The sequence below is a fragment of the Garra rufa genome, chromosome 5 (assembly GCF_049309525.1).
Source record: "Garra rufa chromosome 5, GarRuf1.0, whole genome shotgun sequence".
NCBI classification, from domain to species: domain Eukaryota; kingdom Metazoa; phylum Chordata; class Actinopteri; order Cypriniformes; family Cyprinidae; genus Garra; species Garra rufa.
In genome coordinates this window covers 30121918-30142763 of record NC_133365.1, presented here as the reverse complement: position 1 = coordinate 30142763, position 20846 = coordinate 30121918, and the positions used below count along the sequence as shown (strand labels likewise).

At 34.9% G+C, this 20846-nt stretch overlaps 1 protein-coding gene across 1 annotated transcript in view; it reads right to left on the bottom strand.

Annotated features, from left to right (window-relative positions):
* Positions 1 to 20846, bottom strand: part of arhgef28a (Rho guanine nucleotide exchange factor (GEF) 28a) — a 100873-nt gene that overhangs the window by 55427 nt on the left and 24600 nt on the right. Inside the window, exons 3-6 of the mRNA XM_073840047.1 lie at positions 9906 to 10056; positions 8047 to 8526; positions 2389 to 2572; positions 2050 to 2239 (exon numbers count right to left, since the gene is read on the bottom strand). Of these exons, the coding sequence (XP_073696148.1) occupies positions 2050 to 2239; positions 2389 to 2572; positions 8047 to 8526; positions 9906 to 10056 (1005 nt within the window). The remainder of the gene's footprint in view (positions 1 to 2049; positions 2240 to 2388; positions 2573 to 8046; positions 8527 to 9905; positions 10057 to 20846) is intronic.

Sequence of the window (20846 nt, the reverse complement as noted above, 5' to 3'; positions counted from 1 at the left end):
TATTTATACAGTAAAAAGTATTTACAGGATATACAAGAGTAATTTTATTTAGAAAAGATACTGCTTATTTTCTACTTTTAATATTTATTATTATTTTATAAATAATTTATTTTGTTTCCAAAAGTGCAAGTTATTTATTTTCACAAATTTAAGAAAAATGTGACTTTTCGTTTTAAGCAATGTGTGCTTTAATTTCAGTTGTTCAACACTGATGTTCATTAAATAATCATAGATAGTAGATAGTGTGTGCACCCTTCATTCAAAAATCTCTCACTTGTAATATGTGCGCATATTTACTGCACAAAACTTGTCAGTGAACTATGAGGGCAAAAAAATAAATATTATTTAAATATAATTAAATATAATTTTATTAATGAATAAAATAATCGTTCATTAATCGTAATCGGGTTAAAATGTTCAATTAATCGAGATTTTGATTTTAGGCCAAATCGCCCAGCCCTCCTTCAGAAAACATTTTAATATTCTGATTTGCTGCTTTTTTTTATTTATTATTATTATTATTATGTTGAAAACAGCTGAGTAGAATTTTTTTTAGGTTTCTTTGATGACCTAAAACAGAACAGCATTTATCTAAAATAAAAATCTTTTGTAACATTATAAATGTCTTTATCATTACTTTGATCAATTTAAATCAATTTAAATAAAAAAAAAATACTGACTCCAGTCTTTTGAATTTTGTATAGTGTATAATGTTACAAAAGATTTTTATTTTAGATAAATGCTGATCTCTGGATCTTTCTATTCAGCAAAGAAAGAAAAAAAATTGTTGAACAGCAAATCGGTATTTTAGCCACGGAAGTAGGAGTAATCATGCTGAAAACTTAGTTTTGATCACAGGAATAAATTACTTTTTAAAATAAATTCAAATAGAAAGCAGTTATTTTAAATAGTCAAAATATTTCACAATATAACTGCTTATGCTCTATCTAGGACCAAATAAATGCAGGCTTGGTGAGCAGAGGAGAACATTTTTTTTTTTTTTTAATCTTACTGTTCAAAAACTTTTGACTGGTAGTGTATATGTAAAAGCAGGTTAGAGAAACACCACAGGTACATGATTTATAGCACTTGTAATCTTTCTGGTGATCTTGTTATGTCTGCCAACAGTTGTTATTTGAGAAATACCAGTCTGCTGCTCAATGCAATCCCTGTAAACGATACTGTAAACTGCAATAAAAGTTTCCAAAGTTATGGCTTTGGTCATTTATAGACTCATAAAACTCTGTTTCACACATCATTCTCCTGTAACCTGCTCTTAGAGGTTTATTTCTAGACAGCAGATGAAAAATGAAGGTAAGAGAGAGGGCTGGACAGCTGAGAGGTATATTTCAATTTTACCTGGAGTGTTAAAATACTTTATTTTCCACATAAAATATTTATTCCATAATAAAATGAATATTAGCCATATTTACTCAGAATACAGTGTCAAAAGATAGATGATTTTGGGGTCCAGATGATGTAGTTACAGCATTTACCAGCAGAGGCTAACAAAGCTATGCTAACCAGCAGAACCTTGAACCTTTGAACAGTCACTAGCAAATTGGGGCAGTGTTTAAAATTTGTGTTCGAAAGCAGTTTACAAACAGTCATCAGCTTTTCAATTATGTTCTGTAATGGTGTAAAAATTACGCCGTTTACTTTTAACTGGTAAAATTTTAAGAGCAAAAAGCAGAAAATAATCAGCTTAGTCCAAAAAACTTCTATTCCTTATAAACCACGTTTTAGGTGGAGATTAAACAAAGTCCAAGATTTTCAGAATTTGACACCAGACTGTTTAGGCTAATCTTAGTAGTTATTTCTTCTGTCTTTATTGCTATAAATAACCCCTAAACATGAGTAAAAATAGTCATTTGATCCTCTCTATTGTTTTTGTTGTCTGTCTTTTCTTAGACCTTCCTTTCACAAACAATACCCATAAGATTTCCACATTCTTTCGATAGCTCTACAAAAAAGGCCGGAAACAATGAAAGAGTTTCCTTGAAATTTGTTTTCATGGCCGTCCATGCCTGTATGTAAATGCAGACTCACCTTTGCAAGCGTATCTGGCTCTTTGCTCTTCTCCCTGTACAACTCGATGCTGTGCTGTGCATCTGTCTGTGTGCTGTTTTTCACAGTAAGACTAATAGATTCGGTGACAGGGCAGATACGGAGCTGCTGAGAGCCGTCGGTCCATATCTGACACATCCACACTGGCCTCCACGCACTGCTCCTCGAGGGACTGATCACAACACAGTCATAAGACACACGAAACTCAGCTCATACTATACACTGGATCAATGACTGAGGTCACACATCAGTGATTAATGCATCTTTTTCACAAGTAATCTAATTATAGTGTATTGTGTCAGACTGGATGGAGTGACTCACTCTGTTAGAGCGCAGATAAGCGTCGGGTCTCCGTGCTTCTCAGCCAGCATGAGAGGACTATGGCCTTCCTTGTCAACTATGGGAACCATCCTCTGACCTTCAGACTCCTGGAGAAGGAAGTGACTAAGGTGGGGGAACCCCAAACGGATGGCTACATGTAGAGGCGTTTCCCTGGAAAGGAGATCTAAAAGAGACAGGTAACAATTAGTGATCATACCTGGAAAACTTTTTCCACATATTAAAAAAAAGGTTATTTCAATCACAGATGTTAGGAAAAATTACCTATTTATAAGATGTGCAAGCATAAAAGTAGTATATGTGGGCATGATATTTTAATTTGTAGAGAGTGCGTCATGCTTTTCAGTGATGCAAAGTTCTCTTTAATTCCACCCCCAGACATAGTCTATTGCATAATATCTTTTCTTTTTCGTTATATCTGGACATAATGGCATTCAAAATTCTGAAGAACACTTCTTCTTAGTCTTTTCGACTTGAAGTTTCAGTTTCAGTATCTGCAAATTGTGAATTATTTTTACCAAAAATAAAAGGGATCATAAACAACGGATGTTATTTTTTTATTTAGTAGTGACTTGAATAAGACATTTCTGTACAAACATATATTTGTCCACAGGAGAAACTTCTTTAGTTTTTCAGCATCTTTGTGAATTTGAACCCTTTCCAACAATGACTGTATGATTTTGAGATCCATCTTTTCACACGGAGAACAACTGAGGGACTCATATGCAACTATTACAAAAGGTTCAAATGTTCACTGATGCTCAAGAGCATTTGCTCAAATGCTTAATGCTTAATGCATCATTTTTCCTTCTGGAACATCAGTGACCATTTGACTCATGAACAACCAAAACGGAAAAAAAACAACAACAACAAAAAAAAAACAGCTGTGGATCATTCAGGTAACAACACAGTATTAAGAATCAAGTGTATGGAAACTTTTGAACTGGGTCATTTTTATTAATTAAACTATTATTTTCTCGTGTGTACTATATGTAAACATCTTTTATGTGAAATGTCTTATTCAGGTCAGAACTAAATAAAAAAACAACATATTTTGTATGATCCCTCTTATTTTAATAAAAATAATTAACATTTTGCAGATACTGCAAAGTGTATGCAAACTTTTGACAACCACATATAATAATATATATGACCCTTGACAACAAAACCAATCATAAAAGTACATTTTTGAAAGCTTTCCATTGATGTATAGTTTGTTAGGATAGGACAATATTTGACCGAGATACAACTATTTGAAAATCTGAAATCTAAAGGTGCAAATATATCTAAATACTGAGAAAATCACCTTTAAAGTTGTCCAAATGAAGTTCTTAGCAATGTATATTACTAATCAAAAATTAAGTTTTTGATATATTACAGGATGAAATTTCCAAAATGTCTTCACAGAACATGATCCTTACCTAATGCACTAATGATTTTAAAAAGAGAATAAACGGAAAACCATTTTGACCCATACAATGTATGGTTTTGTGGTCCAGGGTCACATATTTAAATAGAAATCATTAATCCTTTTTCCCCTCAAAATATATCAAAGTATATTAAATCACACGCAAATTTGAATTACTTTTAATATATGATACTATTTTATTAGCTCTATACAAAAGATTATGTCAAAAAAAAAAATCTCCACAATTATAAAACATCAGGAGCCCAACTGATAAGTGTACAATTTTAAAATACATACAAGATGTTGTTTTGTCATTTGTATGCGAGCCCATCTGTGCTTTGTGCTCTGTGCAAACAAGCTGTAGTCTGATAACAGGTATAATGCTGTGTAAAAAATAATACCCTTATGGACATCCACATCAATGGTTTAGAGTTCAAACAGACAGCTAATCTCTGTGTGGTACACATCTGCTCATAAACATGCAGTAGGGGTGACAAACACTTATGGCAAGCATTTCGCACATGGTCTCCGAGGTGTATAATGAAAGGGTGTCAAGCACAGGACCCACAGGTTGAATACGGTCTAATTAGCCATTTGGATGATTTGCGGAAAAAAAAATATTTAATCCAATCAAACTACAATGAATGTTGCACTCTTTCTCCTTTTTCCTTTTGTTTTAGTGTTTCCCATAAGTGTGCGTGAGCCATTTATATTTCAGAGTAATATGGTTAGAACTGAGTCCAAACCTGCTCAACAGGTTATCACAATACTTAAACTCACACAGCAAACACATATTCAAAAGGATTTCCATCAAGCAGACTCATCTTCATATGAATGAAACTCAAGAGTTTCAGGATATGAAGAATCAAATGGATAAAGCCTTGTATAGGTGTGGGATTATTTTCTTTGTCCTGGTTCAGTGGAACTGAGGACAAGTTACTGGGTGTTGACAGACAAACTAAAGAGGGGACTCTAAACCGGACCGGTGTGTTTGTAAAACACAGAACACACACAGTAATTGATTGTACAGATGTCTACGACTCTTTGCTCATATTGATGGTGGTAGTCAAAGTGCTGTTTTGATTTAAAAGAGAAGTGTCAGCGAGGTGAGGCAACATTTCCATAGCCAAATCACACTGCTGGCGGTTTACAATTTCTGCAAGCACGTCACTTATATATTTTGCAAGAAGTTGCAGAAACCGAACAAGTTATTTGTTTTAGAGATAAAGGATTGCTGTTGTTCGATTTGTGTTGTTGGTGAAATTTATAAAGTGCAGCTTGCTAAAGCTGTTTATCTCAGCAAACTGCCAACAGCAATAGTTCTTAGGGGAATGCAACTAATTTAAAGTATTAGATAAACATATTCATTTCCAATAAGTGAATGCCCAGGTTGTTTTGATACACTTCAAGCAGTAACACTTGTGAGATAAATTGCTGTTATTTTCCTTGAGACTAGCAAGAATGTTGCTAAAGAATGCTGTCATTAATTGAAGCTGACACGGCGTTCTTCAGACAAAGCAATGAAATGAACGCTAATTCAGCTGTGTAATTTACCGCGAACAATCTCTAGTGTTATGTAAGGGGCCCCGTGTGCACTAGAGACATTCTTTAAATCTCTCTCCCTTCTCACTGTTGAAGAAATTAGTTAATGTTCCATGATGAAACGGGGCACAGTATCCATTCTCACTTAGACAGAGCTCCAGACCATAACAACTACTACACTGCACTGTATTTTACGCACACACATGCACAATGTTAAGGGATACTTAACCCAAAAATGAAAATTCGGTCATTAATTACTCACCCTCATGTTGTTCCAAACCCGTAAGACCTTTGTTCATCTTCGGATCACAAATTAAGATATTTTTTATGCTTACCCTCCATAGACAGTAATGCAAATACCATGTTCAAGGCCCAGAAAGGTAGTAAGGACATCATTAAAATAGTCTATATGACATTAGTGGTTTAACTGTAATGTTATGAAGCTAAGAGAATTCTCAACAATTTCTTCTCTTCCATGTTAGCCTTAGATGCGCATTCACAAGAGTACAATGACACAAAAAGCATTCTCGTAATTTCTTTTTCAAAGATGAACGAAGGTCTTATGGGTTTGGAACGGCTTGATAGTGAGTAATTAAATGACAGAAGTTTCATTTTTGGGTAAACTATCCCTTTTAAATATGGTTATATTCAATGGGAAGAACCTATATGACATTGTTTTCATTCTAGAATATTCTGCATTAAACAGTTTTAAACAGGAATTATATTTACTAATTTTCTAATTAAGATGAATTATCCTACTGTAATTTAATAAAGCCAAACTAAGTAAATACACACAAAAGTTAGTTAATAAACACAAATATTTTTAAATGCAAAATTGAACACACCTTTTTAAAAAAACACAAGTGTTTTTATACAAAGAAACAGTTAATGTGCAATACCAGTCAAATGTTTTTGAACAGTAAGATTTTTTTTTCTTCTGCTCACTAAGCCTGCATTTATTTCATCCAACATACAGCAAAAACAGTACAATTTTGAAATGTTTTACTATTTAAAGTAACTGTTTTCTATTTGAATATTTTAAAATGTAATTTATTCCTGTGATTTTAAAGTTAAATTTTAAGTATCATTACTCCAGTCACATGATCCTTCAGAAATCATTCTAATATTCTGATTTGCTGCTCAAAAAAACATGTATTATTGTTTTAGAAACAGCTCAGTACATTTTTCTGGTTTCATTTATGAACAGGAAGTTTAGAAGAACAGCACTGGTTTGAAATAGAAACATTTGTAACATTATAAATGTCTATGAGACGATAAACGTTTGATCAATTTAAAGCATCCTTGATAAATTAAAGTATACATTTCTATAATTTCTTTTCCAAAAAAATAAAAAATAATTATACTGAATCCAAGCTTTGAATTGTACAGTGTATAATGTTATAAAAGCTTTTCATTTCAGATAAATGCTGATCTTTTGGATCTTTCTATTCATCAAAGAATCCTGAAAAAAATACTCAACTGTTTTAAATATTGATGATGATGATAATAATAATAATAATAATAATAATAATAAATGTTTCTTGAACAGCAAATCAGCATGTTAGAATGATTTGTAAAGAATCATGCGACACTAAATATTGGAGTAATGATGCTGAAAATGTCACATTTGTACGATATATTCAAATAAAAAAAATGTTATTTTAAAGAGTAAAAATATTTTAATATTTAGTTTTTTCCTTTACTTTGGATCAAATAAATGCAGGCCTGGTGAGTAGAAGAGACTTCTTCAAAAAATATTAAAAATCTGTTGAAAAAACTTTTGACTGGTAGTGTATGTGAAATAAAATATTCAATAAACAATATTCCAGGAGTTATGCATCTATACTGAAACTGTGCTCCTCTGGCCAACAAGACTAGTCAAATTATTGTTCACTATTTTAGTCTGTTTGTTTATATTGGCTGTCTGTCACATGAGAAGCATGCTCCTAATACTCATCCTGATAACCTGCTCTGACGCAACAGTGTTTCCTCAAATTGGAAATACCCAATGCACAACAAAGTGGACCAAATTCTAAACTTCTTAAATTATTATTTTTGTATATGAAACTTTCTCAACTTACCAGTTTTTAACAGTTTTTAAAATGCTGATGACAAGGTCAGATTATATTATATTATATTATCTTATAATATAATATAAAAATACAGTATATTCAGATTCACTGGCCCAGGAACTCAAAACCAGTCACCTTGAGGAGTCTAGCTTTTAAGTGAACACAAAACACTATTACTTAGAGTTAGTCAGTTGTAACTAAAGTGCTGTTGAATTTAATCCTGTGTTCCACTAACGAGCCATAACAAACACAGTGCAGAGCTCTATACATCTAAATCTGTCCAAAAAAAGTTAGTTATACACCCACAAGGATAATGCAATCAGAATGTAATGCATACAATCCATTCAAGCAGTATGTTAAATGGCAATGACACATCTTTAAAGATCAGAAGAGGCTCTAAACGTTTCAGAAAGGTGATCAGTGTTTCCAAAACATAAATCACATGAATATAATGGCAGTCTGGGTTACAGTGCTTTGAAGTGCGTTTTTTTTTCTAAGAACTAATTTGTTTGAAGACTTTGCCAAATATATTTGTACATAAAGTTTAGAATCTAGTGTAGAAGACAGGACTAAAATAAGAGTTAGCGGTACCTGAATGAAAGAGTGAAACTGACTGACCTTGCTTCTCTTGTGCCGCTTGGCTGTCCCATCCCAGAAAGTGCAAATTAGCCAGGGCCTGTGTGATTTTTGCATCAACCGCACTGTGTTGTCCCACTGTGCATCTGTGCTCTGGATTAAACTCTGATGTTCCTGAGGCTTCTCTCTGGCTGAAATTCCCCTGTTCACAAACATTCTGTTCTGCTAAGCTTTCCAATTGAAATAATTCCTTTGGATCACAAATCCCATCTGTTCCATGCTGCCTAGTCTGGTCTAAATGGTTGCTCTCAGATAAAAACATTTTCTCTGGGCAAACTTTCCTTAGGATATCCTGATAGCTGCTGGATGTCAAGTTTATGAGCTGCTCCGCCACCTCATGTGCCTCATCCCGTATGTACTCCAAAGACAGCTGTTCTGAATTGCAGAGGGAGCTGATGGGACTTCTGCTGTCCCTCAAACAGCAGTAGATCTCCAGAGATACTTTCTCTGGAACATCGTGACCTTAATGGAGAAAAGGGAAAAAGGATTGAGTGAGGCAGCTTATCAAACAAAACAAAAAATGTACATGCATCTTGCAGATTCTGCAAAATGTTCATTATTTCACCAAAATAAGAGGGATCATACAAAATGCATGTTATTTTTTTATTTAATACTGACCCGAAAAAGATATTTCACATAAAAGACGTTTACATATCCACAAGAGAAAATAATAGATGAATTTATAAAATGACCCCGTTCAAAAGTTTACATACACTTGATTCGTAATACCGTGTTGTTGTCTGAATGATCCACAGTTGTGTGTGTTTTTTTTGTTTTGTTTTTTGTTTAGTGATAATTGTTTATGAGTACCTTGTTCATCCTGAACAGTTAAACTGACCGCTGTTCTTCAGAAAAATCCTTCAGGTCCTACAAATTCTTTGGTTTTTTAGCATTTGTGTGTATTTGAACCTCTCTCCAACAATGACTGTATGATTTTGAGATCCATCTTTTCACACTGATGCTCTGTCTACTTTTTTGTAGTTTGCCATTTGTGCTTTTGTTTAGCTTTTTCCTAAAACGTTTTACAGCATCTGCTGCAACAGAGTTCTTCAATATGTCTGCAACACTAAAAACTAGGGCAATATTTGTACATCACTGTATTGTCTTGTGTTACTGTCTTAAATCAGGTCACATGGCAAAAAACACAAAAAAACAGGATGTTATGAACACTGGAACTTTATATTATAGGAAGAAATCAAGCACTGGCTCATTTTTGCTTTCACTGACATGCAAAACCATCAGGTAACATAAGCTTGTATCTCTATTTTATTATGTTTCAGGACTGAACTGTTTTTTTTCAGGTATCTGTTGCCTTCTAACTATTTGTTTCCATGGAAACACTTATTCTTCACTCCTCAACATTTATAAACAAGTACTACTACAATACAGCACTAAACTGGTTTCCATATCAACAGGAAATCCCCAAACAGTATTGTTCACACCAAGGACAATGAACAAAGATAACTATAAAGTTTTAATAATCGTTCTAATTCTATGGAAACAGGTAAAAGTACACCACAACTACAGTATAACGACAACAGCACAGAGCAACAACAGCACTGAAATCATAACAGTTCTGTTTCTTCATGTCATTCCAGACAGACTGAATGATGATGAGATCAGATCTCTGTGTGGAGCACTGTTGTTAGACTCCTTGTGCAAACAAAAATCTCACTGGATTTTTACAATTAATGGCAAAATGAATGTTTGGAAATGTAAACTGATATTTCTTACTGACACAATAGAGAAAATATTTTTTAGCTAGTGAAAATACGTGTGTTCTAATATTTTTGGCCACCACTGTACATCTGTTACATCCTGTGATTTATTCAGGGTCTTACCAGGCACAGTGAACCTAATTGAGCCTTGATCCTCGGTCCTGTGAGCTGTGGTTACATGGTGAAGGGATGAGCCCACAAGAACCACATAGTAGTCAGCTTCTTCCTGAACACAAGGCGACACCTGCAGCTTCACACTGACCTCCACCTGACCCTGAGAGAAAGACAATTAAATCCACATTATGATTTGTGCTACACACAGCATGTCGCAATCAATTAGTCCAAAAAATGTATTTTCAAAGCCAAGACAAATCTTTTAAAATGGAACTTATTATTAAGGCAAATAAAGTTCACTGAAATGTTATGTTAGTCAAAAAGAAAATAAAACTAAACAAAGAGAAATAACGACAGACGGAAAAGATTAAGAGAAGACAAGTGAGAATTCTTGTTGTTTTTGTTCATATCAGCTTGCTAATTCTGATACTATAAAGTCTGGTGTTGCAGTGGTGAAGTACACTGAAGATTGAGACCATATGAGACTTGATCTGGACCTCCAATGTCTTTGAGTTAGCAGCAAAAAGAAGGATTATGAAATGTTTTGTACAGTCGTGGCCAAAAGTTTTGAGAATGACACAAATATTAGTTTTCACAAAGTTTGCTGATCAACTGCCTTTAGATCTTTGTTTCAGTTGTTTCTGTGATGTACTGAAATATAATTACAAGCACTTCATACGTTTCAAAGGCTTTTATCGACAATTACATGACATTTATGCAAAGAGTCAGTATTTGCAGTGTTGGCTCTTCTTTTTCAGGACCTCTGCAATTCGACTGGGCATGCTCTCAATCAACTTCTGGGCCAAATCCTGACTGATAGCAACCCATTCTTTCATAATCACTTCTTGTCAGAATTAGTGGGTTTTTGTTTGTCCACCCGCCTCTTAAGGATTGACCACAAGTTCTCAATGGGATTAAGATCTGGGGAGTTTCCAGGCCATGGACCCAAAATTTCAACGTTTTGGTCCCCGAGCCACTTAGTTATCACTTTTGCCTTATGGCACGGTGCTCCATCATGCTGGAAAATGCATTGTTCTTCACCAAACTGTTGTTGGATTGTTGGAAGAAGTTGCTGTTGGAGGGTGTTTTGGTACCATTCTTTATTCATGGCTGTGTTTTTGGCCAAAATTGTGAGTGAGCCCACTCCCTTGGATGAGAAGCAACCCCACACATGAATGGTTTCAGGATGCTTTACTGTTGGCATGACACAGGACTGACTCACCTTTTCTTCTCCGGACAAGCCTTTTTCCAGATGCCCCAAACAATCGGAAAGAGGCTTCATCGGAGAATACGACTTTTCCCCAGTCCTCAGCAGTCCATTCGCCATACTTTTTGCTGATGTTTTTTTTGGAGAGAAGTGGCTTCTTTGCTGCCCTTCTTGACACCAGGCCATCTTCCAAAATCTTGGCCTCACTGTGCGTGCAGATGCGCTCACAACTGCCTGCTGCCATTCCTGAGCAAGCTCTGCACTGGTGGCACTCCGATCCCGCAGCTGAATCCTCTTTAGGAGACGATCCTGGCGCTTGCTGGACTTTCTTGGACGCCCTGAAGCCTTCTTAACAATGCAGTGGAAAGTTTTTTTCGGGATTAAGTTAATTTTCATGGCAAAGAAGGACTATGCAATTCATCTGATCACTCTTCATAACATTCTGGAGTATATGCAAATTGCTATTATAAAAACTTAAGCAGCAACTTTTCCAATTTCCAATATTTATGTAATTCTCAAAACTTTTGGCCACGACTGTATTAACTGCAGCCATTTTCATTTCCTCACTGAACATTACACTCCATCTGTAGAGACTTCTTTGCATAGAAATTTGGTTATACCATAGCAAAGGACATCATGATGTAAATTTAAGCAAAAAAACAAAAAAAAACACACACCCTCAAATCAGCCCAGTTCCTAAGGCCTTTGACTGAACCATGATTGTAGCAGAGAGAAAAAAAAGACACATCCTTTTGTACATTTTACAAAATCCGTCCTAAACCCTCAAACTTGTGTAGGTAGTGTTACTGCATAATGTTACTGGACATGTTTTGTTTTTTTAGTTTTTTTAGACGATATTATCTATAACTAAGCCATACTAACTAAACCATATATTAATACCATTATTAACCATATACAAGTTTGTACCCAGAAGTGAGCTAAATCTGACAAAATCTCCAAAACCTTCATTTGAGTATGTCCTTTTGACTCGCGATCAAAAGCACCCTCAGTTAAAAATGTAATAATAGAATATTGATGAATTTGCATTTGCGAATAGTGTGTATTTATGTTTGCACTCTGGAAAGCATCAAAAGTTTCTATTAATAACATGTTTTTGTAGCATTTAGCAATGTGATTGGCCATTCACTCATCTCTAAACTCCGCATTTTTTCCTGCAAGCTCATGAATCCTCTCATTGTAAAAAATAAGAGCATGTGTGTGTAAGAGAGAGAGAGAGAGAGAGAGAGAGAGAGAGAGAGAGAGAGAGAGAGAGAGAGAGAGAGAGAGAGAGAGAGAGAGAGAGAGAGAGAGAGAGAGAGAGAGAGAGAGAGAGAGAGGGAGAGGGAGAGAGAGGGAGAGAGAGGGAGAGAGGAAAAAAACTAATTCTTTATTTAAAGTGTATCTGAGGTCTACGCCAAGGCTGTATGTTTATGTAAATACTCTTTCTGGTCTCAGATGCAGCTGTTGCAGATCAACAGTACTATCAGATGGACTCAAAATGAACTGATTGTGCTGGTATTGATCCTGATAGCTTTACTCTGAAATACAACCCTAAAGGAAGTATAAACAAAAGTCTGCCTGGTGGAACAAACTAGTCTTGGTTTTAAGTTCGAGTACCAATGAAGTTCAAATATAGGAAATTTAGCCATTAATGAAGCTCTGTTGTTTGTTTATTTCATATTAGGAGTCTTAACTGCTTATTATTAGATTGTTTAAACAAAGTAATTAGGGTGATTAATCAGAGACTGGACTCATTATCAAAAGTATGAGGTCATGCATCTTGATTAATACTGTGCTGTGCCCAAAAATGAAAATTCTGTCATTATTACTCAGCCTTATGTCATTCCATACCCTGTAAGGCCTTAGTTCATCTTTGGAACACAAACTAAAATATTTTTGATGAAATCTCTTTCTGACCCTGCATAGACAGCAATTCAACTACCACATTTAAGGTCCAGAAAGGTAGTAAGGACATTGTTAAAACAGTCCGCATGAAATAAAGAGAAGAAAGTTGTATAAAGTCATTATTTTTGTTTTCTAAGCGCACAAAGTATTCTCGTAGCTTCATAACATTGCTGTTTTATTGATGTCCTTACTAGCTTTTTTAGGAATGTTTCAGTTGCATTGCTCTCTATGCAGAGTCAGAAAGCTCTTGGATTTCAGCAAAAATATCTTAATTTGTGTTCCGAAGATCTACAAAGGTCTTACAAGTTTGGAACAACATGAGGGTGAGAAATTAATGACAGGATTTTCATTTTGGGGTGAACTATATCTTTAACAGATTAATGGTTCAAGTATATTTAAATTTAAAGGGGTCATTGGATGCCCATTTTCCACAAGTTCATATGATTCTTTAGGGTCTTAATGAAAAGTCTCTAATATACTTTGATTAAAAATTCTCAATAATACTGTAAAAAAAACACCCTTTTTCCTTGTCAAAATTAGTGTTGGGCGATATGCTCAATTTTCATATCGCCCTATCGTCAGCCTGAGAGATCGCCGATACACGATACTATCGTGCTAATTTAATAATGTACTAAATTCCTTATTCGTTTTGTAAAGGTAGACTTTCTATTGGCATGTGATTAAGATCTGCCGGAGTTGTTCAAGTTACTTTCGGTTTCATTCTCTGCTATCGTCAGTGAGTTGTAAATGTGCGTGCATGAATGTAAATGAATGAATCTTTTTTTACCCGTCATATGTTACCGCTGTATATCTGACCGTTGTCATCAGGTGATGTTGTAGTTCAGTTCATATTGAATGCGGAGAAGTGATGCGCGTGTAATTCACGTGCGTATGTTTAGTGCCAGATGTTACTGAGATGAATGTTTATGTTTACTATATACAGACCGATTATGATACATTGTAATTGATTCAGCCTGAACCACGTTTTACTACCTCTGTTATCCTAATGACTGAAATGCTAATATAATATAACACTCCCGTTAGAATCAGTTAATCTATCACCGCACTGTATGATGAAAATCTCCCATTTTCACTGCACGCGGTGCGTTAAGGCGATGTGGCCTCTCTATGCTTGTGTATATACCACAGCAAGTTTCTGAAGCATCCTAGAACAGACTCTCTGTGCTGCATTGCTAAAGTTAAGTTCTTTGTTGATGGATAATAATAATAATAATCGTCTTCCTATCGTCAAAGGCATCAGCAACAGGCGATATCTCTGACTATCGTCGATACACGATATTATCGTCTATCGGCACAACCCTAGTCAAAATCTGCTCTGCTAAATTTCAGCTCATTTTAAGACATGGCCCCTTTAAATGCGACGAGCTCTGCTCACCCCGCCCCGATTGTTTACTTTAGCCGCGTTTATCGGTGAAACTTGCCAACAAGCACATTATTAAGAAAGGCCATTTGCAAAGATGCATAATAAAAACCCTTATACTCACTTCTGCTGTGGGTAAAGCTGCATCACGGACGATTCGCGCAAAGATAGATGCATATGTAGATCGGGATTGGCGCTTTCCATTTAAAAACGAAAGTAACGTTAAAACCTTCATTATTACATCCAACAACAGAACACCTCAATCGCTCAATTAGAGTCTTCCTCTGCACCTGAGTCAACACAGTGAGGATCGTATTCAGATCGTATTCGACTGTTTCAGCTCGGTGAGGGCGGGGCTAAGGTAAGACGCTCATGTCAATCAAATGTATTTCGTCACAACGACAAGAAGCTAAGAATGAACTGATTTTAAAAAGGGGATATTACTTTTAAAGATTAAAAAAAAATCCACTGGGTGGATTTTTATCATTGTAGGGTGGTTGTGTACCCAAACTGCCAACACACATTAATGTTCAAACAACATGTAGAAGTTAGTTTTGCACCCAATGACCCCTTTAAAATACTGTATATGACTTTTTAAAGGTACATGACATGAAAGCTATTAAATGAACTGTCTAAAGTGTTACTATTTTTATATTCATGTGCAATACTGTGCCATACTACAGAAGGATATGAACGCTACAATAAACAAAGAACAAATGTGGTCAAAACAAAAAAATGTGCTCAAAACCAAATCTCAAACAAACTACATCCAGAAGTATGGAAAGTTATTCTAAAAGAATACAGAGCCACTGTGTAAATCAACACAAGCACACAAAAATAACAAATCCATAAGCACAATCATTCATTATCAATGGCGGCATTCACACACACACACGGCCCATATACATTTACCCACAATTCCACACTCTGATTTCATTAAACAGACCTCGGATCAAAGAAACACCCCGTAAAAGAGGGAGGTGAACAGTAAATTCAGTCTCGCCAGAGGCATGTGTGTGACAAGGCACTTTTCTCTTTCTCCCTCCATTCAACATAAAGCCCTCGTTTGATTGTTTGCCTTCCTTCACCAGACGTCTCCCTCACTTCCTGTCATTTAAGAGGCCCTGCAGAAATAGTGATGGAGGGAGAGAGGAGGGATAGAGAGCAGGTTTGGTGTGGGAATGAGGGAAAGGTAAGGTCTCTCCCGTTTTCTCAGGCTCTGTATACTTCACATAGGGATGAATGATGAGCATGGGATTCTCTTTGCTCCTCCTCTCTTTTCTTTCCTCACTCCGGCTCTCAGTTGTGTAGATTCACAGTGTTTCTTTCTCTTCCCACGCAATCCTGCTGTCATTTCATAGAAGTAAAACTCTCAAATCTTTAATCTAACAGAGCCGGTTTTAGTTCTACTTGGAAACATTATGTGCATCGTGGCCAAAATCTTACATCACAACATGAGTCATGATTAAAAATGGTTTCTATTTTAATCATCATGTGGTACTTCCCATTTTTAGATACTAATGGAATATTAAAAAAGAAAAGGTAATTGATTATTGTCTTGTTTTATTTGGAAACTGGACATAAAAGATAAGATTATTCGTAAAAAATGAATACGTCTGACATCTGTGGGGGGGGGGGGAAATGTAACCCTTAAGTTGACATGATTTTTGAGTCAAGACTACACAAACATGTTTGTTTTAAAGATGATATTTCGTGGAAAAACAGGCAAAAAATACTGATTTAGAAAATTTAAAACAATATTTACTGAACCCCATGATTATATTTCAAATATTGTAAGCAACAGATGGAAAAGAGCAGTTAGTAAGTGTACATTTCCTATGTTTAGTCTTGTTGTGATGCTGGCTTATAAATGAAGAAAAGAGCAGAAGCTAAACTACTGCAGTTGTTCTTGGATCCATGAGGGGATGTTATTGTCTCCAGCACCTGTTTACAGATTAGTTCCTGGAAGAAAAACACCTCACTAATACACTGGTCCCTATGGACAGCATGCATGTGTTTCCTTACTGGTGACATAACCACTGCCACCTGAGAAGGGTGTGTATGGGTTCTCATGTTCAAACAGGATTCATGTCCAAATGCATGTTTAGGTTAGCACAGCTGCTATTCAGTAGTGATTATGTCTTTCTACCACCGTTTCAGACTCACGTTAGAATAAAAAACACTTTAGTCAAGGCATTCAGAAATAGGTGTAACACTAAGTGGTGAAAGTCTGAGCAATTTTGTTTTAATTATTCTTCTTTCTAACCAGCAGAGTTGGTTTCAGAACAATGTAAAAAAAGCTTTAAAACCATAAACATAAACATTGATTTTCACGTATTTACTCGAGAATAAGTCAATTACAAGACTCATCAAGGATGGTTGATAGCCGTATTATACACAACAGTAAACTTACAAACTAAACATTAAAATTAATTAATAATTATAACATTTAAAAGTCCACAACTGCAAATTATAAAACATTTTGTTCATTTATCAACAGGATTTGCAGAACATGCTCAATGACTTAAAAGCTTTAAATATTAATTTACATGAATAAGCATGCATTAATACTCTTTAGACAAACTCATTAATATAATTATTAATTATTTTGTTCATCATTTAATGTGAAATAACTCCTTTGTCATGACCCCTGAACTCCTGTATGAGGGTTGAGATTTGGGTCAACGCTATTTGTGACTAACTGTTTTTGTGGCATTTCTATGGAAGCCCGTTTCCACCCTGAATTAAAAAAAAAAATAGATTACTTGAACTTTTTCCTCTCACAATTCTGACCTTTTTCACAAATACGAGCTTAAATCTCACAATTCTGACTTTTTTTCTCTCAATTCTGACTTTTTTCTCAGAATTGTGAGATAAACTTGCAATTTGCGAATTATAAAGTCCAATGATGAGGGGAAAGAAGACTGATATATTCTCAGAATTGCGAGTAAATGTCACAATTCTGGCTTAACTCAAAATTGTGTGTTATAAAGTCAGAATTGTGTGATATAAACTTACAATTCTGACCTTTTTCATAAATACGAGCTTAAATCTCATAATTCTGACTTTTTGTCTCACAATTGTGAGATATAAACTTCCACTTGTGAGTTATAAAGTCCAATGTTGAGGGAAAAAAAAAGACTGATATGTTTGACTTAACTCGTAATTGTGTGTTATAAAGTCAGAATTGTGTGATATAATCTCACAATTCTCACTTTTTTCTCAGAATTGTGAGACATAAACTTGCAATTGCGAGTTATAAAGTCCAATGTTGAGGGGAAGAAAACTGATATTTTCTCAGAATTGCGAGTAAATGTCTCACAATTCTGACTTAAAGGTTGTATCAGCGATTTCTAGCCTGAAACATAAAGTGTAAAATTCAGCTGATCTTTCATCACGATCCGCTCGCTGCCTGCCCCATAAATTGTCTGTGAAAAAAACGCGTCTCTCTGGTCAGCCTAGGGTCCGAGATATGCCCAAAAAAACAATCGGCACTACCAACCTTTCCACAGATAAACAAACATTGTTCCAACCAATCAGCGTCAGGGGTTTGGTGTTGTGGACTTTCGCTCCGCCTCCCTCACATCCCTGCACCAGTAGGAAAGTCCACAACACGAACCCCCTGACGCTGATTGGTTGGAACACTGTTTGTTTATCTGTGGAATAGTTGATAGCGCCGATTGTTTTTTTGGCATATCTTGGACCCTAGGCTGACCAGAGAGACGCGGTTTTTTCACAGACAATTTATGGGGCAGGCAGCGAGCGGATCGTGAATAAAGGTCAGCTGAATTTGACACTTTATGTTTTAGGCTAGAAATCGCTGATACAACCTTTAACTCAAAATTGTGTTATAAAGTCAGAATTGTGTGATATAAACTTACAATTCTGACTTCTTTCCTCTAAATTCTGATGTTTTGTCTTAGAATTGTGAGATATAAACTTGCAATTGCGAGTTATAAAGTCCAATGTTGAGGAGAAAAAAAGACTGATATGTTCTCAGAATTGCGAATAAATGTCTCACAATTCTGACTTTATTTCTCAAAATTGCGAGTTCATGTTATGTTTATGTCTTGCTATTTTGACATTATAACTTGCAATTGCGAGTTTATATCACGCAATTCTGACTTAACTCGTAATTGTGTGTTATAAAGTCAGAATTGACTGTTCTGACTTTTTTTCGCAAATACGATTCTAATTCTCACAATTAAGCAATCTCACGATTACTTTTTTCAAGTAACTAGTAAAGTAATGGATTACTTTACTATTTCCACTAATTTCCATTTACAAGAAAATAACTGAGTTACTTTTTCAAATAAGTAACGCCAGTTACTTTTTCCCCCATTTATTGATTGAAAGCTCCTGTCCCCGTGTTGAGAGAAATTGGGAGTAAAATGTTACTTCAGTTCTATAATAATTGTGAGCATGCATTAATTCATCTCACTCACAAAAAAGAAAACAAATTCAGTATTCCTCAAAATTAATAAAAACAGTTAAATGCAACTCAGAATGCAAACCTGAAATAATTAAATATGTTAAATAATACAAATATCCTTTATGTATTAATCCCATTTTATTAACCAGTGTCTTTGCTGCTGACCTTTGATGATCCAATTCAACCACACGAATAAGCAAAAATTACTCAAGATAAATTTAGATTTGTTGTTCTTTTTTTTTTATTGCTGAAAACTTTCTTCTTCTGCATTTTCCTGTACAGTTGGGGATTTACTTTTCAGCCTGAGGCTTTTGGTGTGAAAGGGCTCTTACATTTGTCAAATATATACTAAAAACAAGCAAGCAATTCCTACCCAGATTTAAAAAGTTACGCAAAAATAACATAACACATTACTTTCCATAATAAATAACTAAGTAAATAATTAGTTACTTTTTTAGGGAGTACTTTTAAAAGTAACCTTCCCCAACACTGATTGTGAGATATAAACTTGCAGTTGCGAGTTATAAAGTCTAATGTTGAGAGGGAAAAGGACTGATTTGTTCTCAGAATTGCGAGTGAATGTCTCACAATTCTGACTTTATTTCTCAAAATTGCAAGTTAATTTTTCAGAATTGAAAAGTTTGTCTTGCTATTTTGACATTACAACTCCCAATTGTGAGTTTATATCACTTGTTTAATTCCGACTTAACTCGCAATTCAGATTTTTTTTCCACAAATGCCATCTTAAATCTGACAATTCTGACTTTTTTTCTCTCTCAATTCTGACTTTCTTAAAATTGCAGATTCATTTTTCATAATTGCAAATTTATGTCTTGCTATTTTGACATTACAACTCGCAATTGTGACTTTATATCACTTATGTTTAATTCCGACTTAACTCGTAAACTTGCAATTCAGATTTTTTTTCCACAAATGCCATCTTAAATCTGACAATTCTGACTTTTTTTCTCAAAATTGTAAGTTCATTTTTCAGAATTGCAAATTTATGTCTTGCTATTTTGACTTTACAACTAGCAATTGTGAGTTTATATCACGCAATTTAGAGAAAAAAAAAAAGAAAAATTTTGGGAAAAGTCGCAATTACCTTTTTTAAAATTTTTATTCAGTGGCAGAACAGGCTTCCATACATTTCTGTGTTGCAGATGGGGAAATAGTTCCTCTCTTGCTCTACTATATTTTATCACAGTTTGTTTTTTACTAGAAGCTTTTGATGGCCATTCATTTTGATTAATATTAAACCAATAATATTCAGAAAATTAAATAATACATTAAAGAAAGATTTAATTGTAATCAACCATCCAATAAGCACAGATGGTGTAGCTGACTTTTAAGACAAGCCTCCTGACCAAACAGCTCAAGCTTTACTGACTAGCTATGAAATATGAAGTCTGTGCGAGGCATAATCTTCTTAGTGAGCTGAAATAGTACTTCTAGAAATTTCTTCTTTATTAGACATAATCATCTGTTGGATTTCCTTTGATCATGGTGTTCCTGTCCCAACAAAACACGGAAGGAATGTCTAAGAATGTAATATCTTAGAATTTCTTTGTGGGAGTGAGTATGAGCTGGACTAATGGTTTCAAATGAGGGTAAAAATAGTAAAAAGAATTAACCAATTTAATAATACGAAAATTACATAATCTGATAAAGATAAATGAAAAAAAATGTTTGATATGCTTTAAAGAGATCAACAGGATAAATAAAGATCATTTTTTGAAGAAACCCTCAAAGACACAACATAATTCCAAGTGGATGTCATATTAAAAATATTAAGTCAAATATAAGGTAATTAAAGAGATTGCATGCATGATGTTTAAGCATGACGTTTCTAAATTGCACAGCCACGGTTTGTAAGTAAGTATTTAACCAGAACAGAGTATCATGTGTTCACTGAGGAAATGCCTTCCATGCGATTCTAACTGATATCCAAAGCAGTACACAGAAATAGGAAGAACACAGCGCACAGAAATATTTCCAAGCTCAAAGTGCCGCATGAGAGGATTG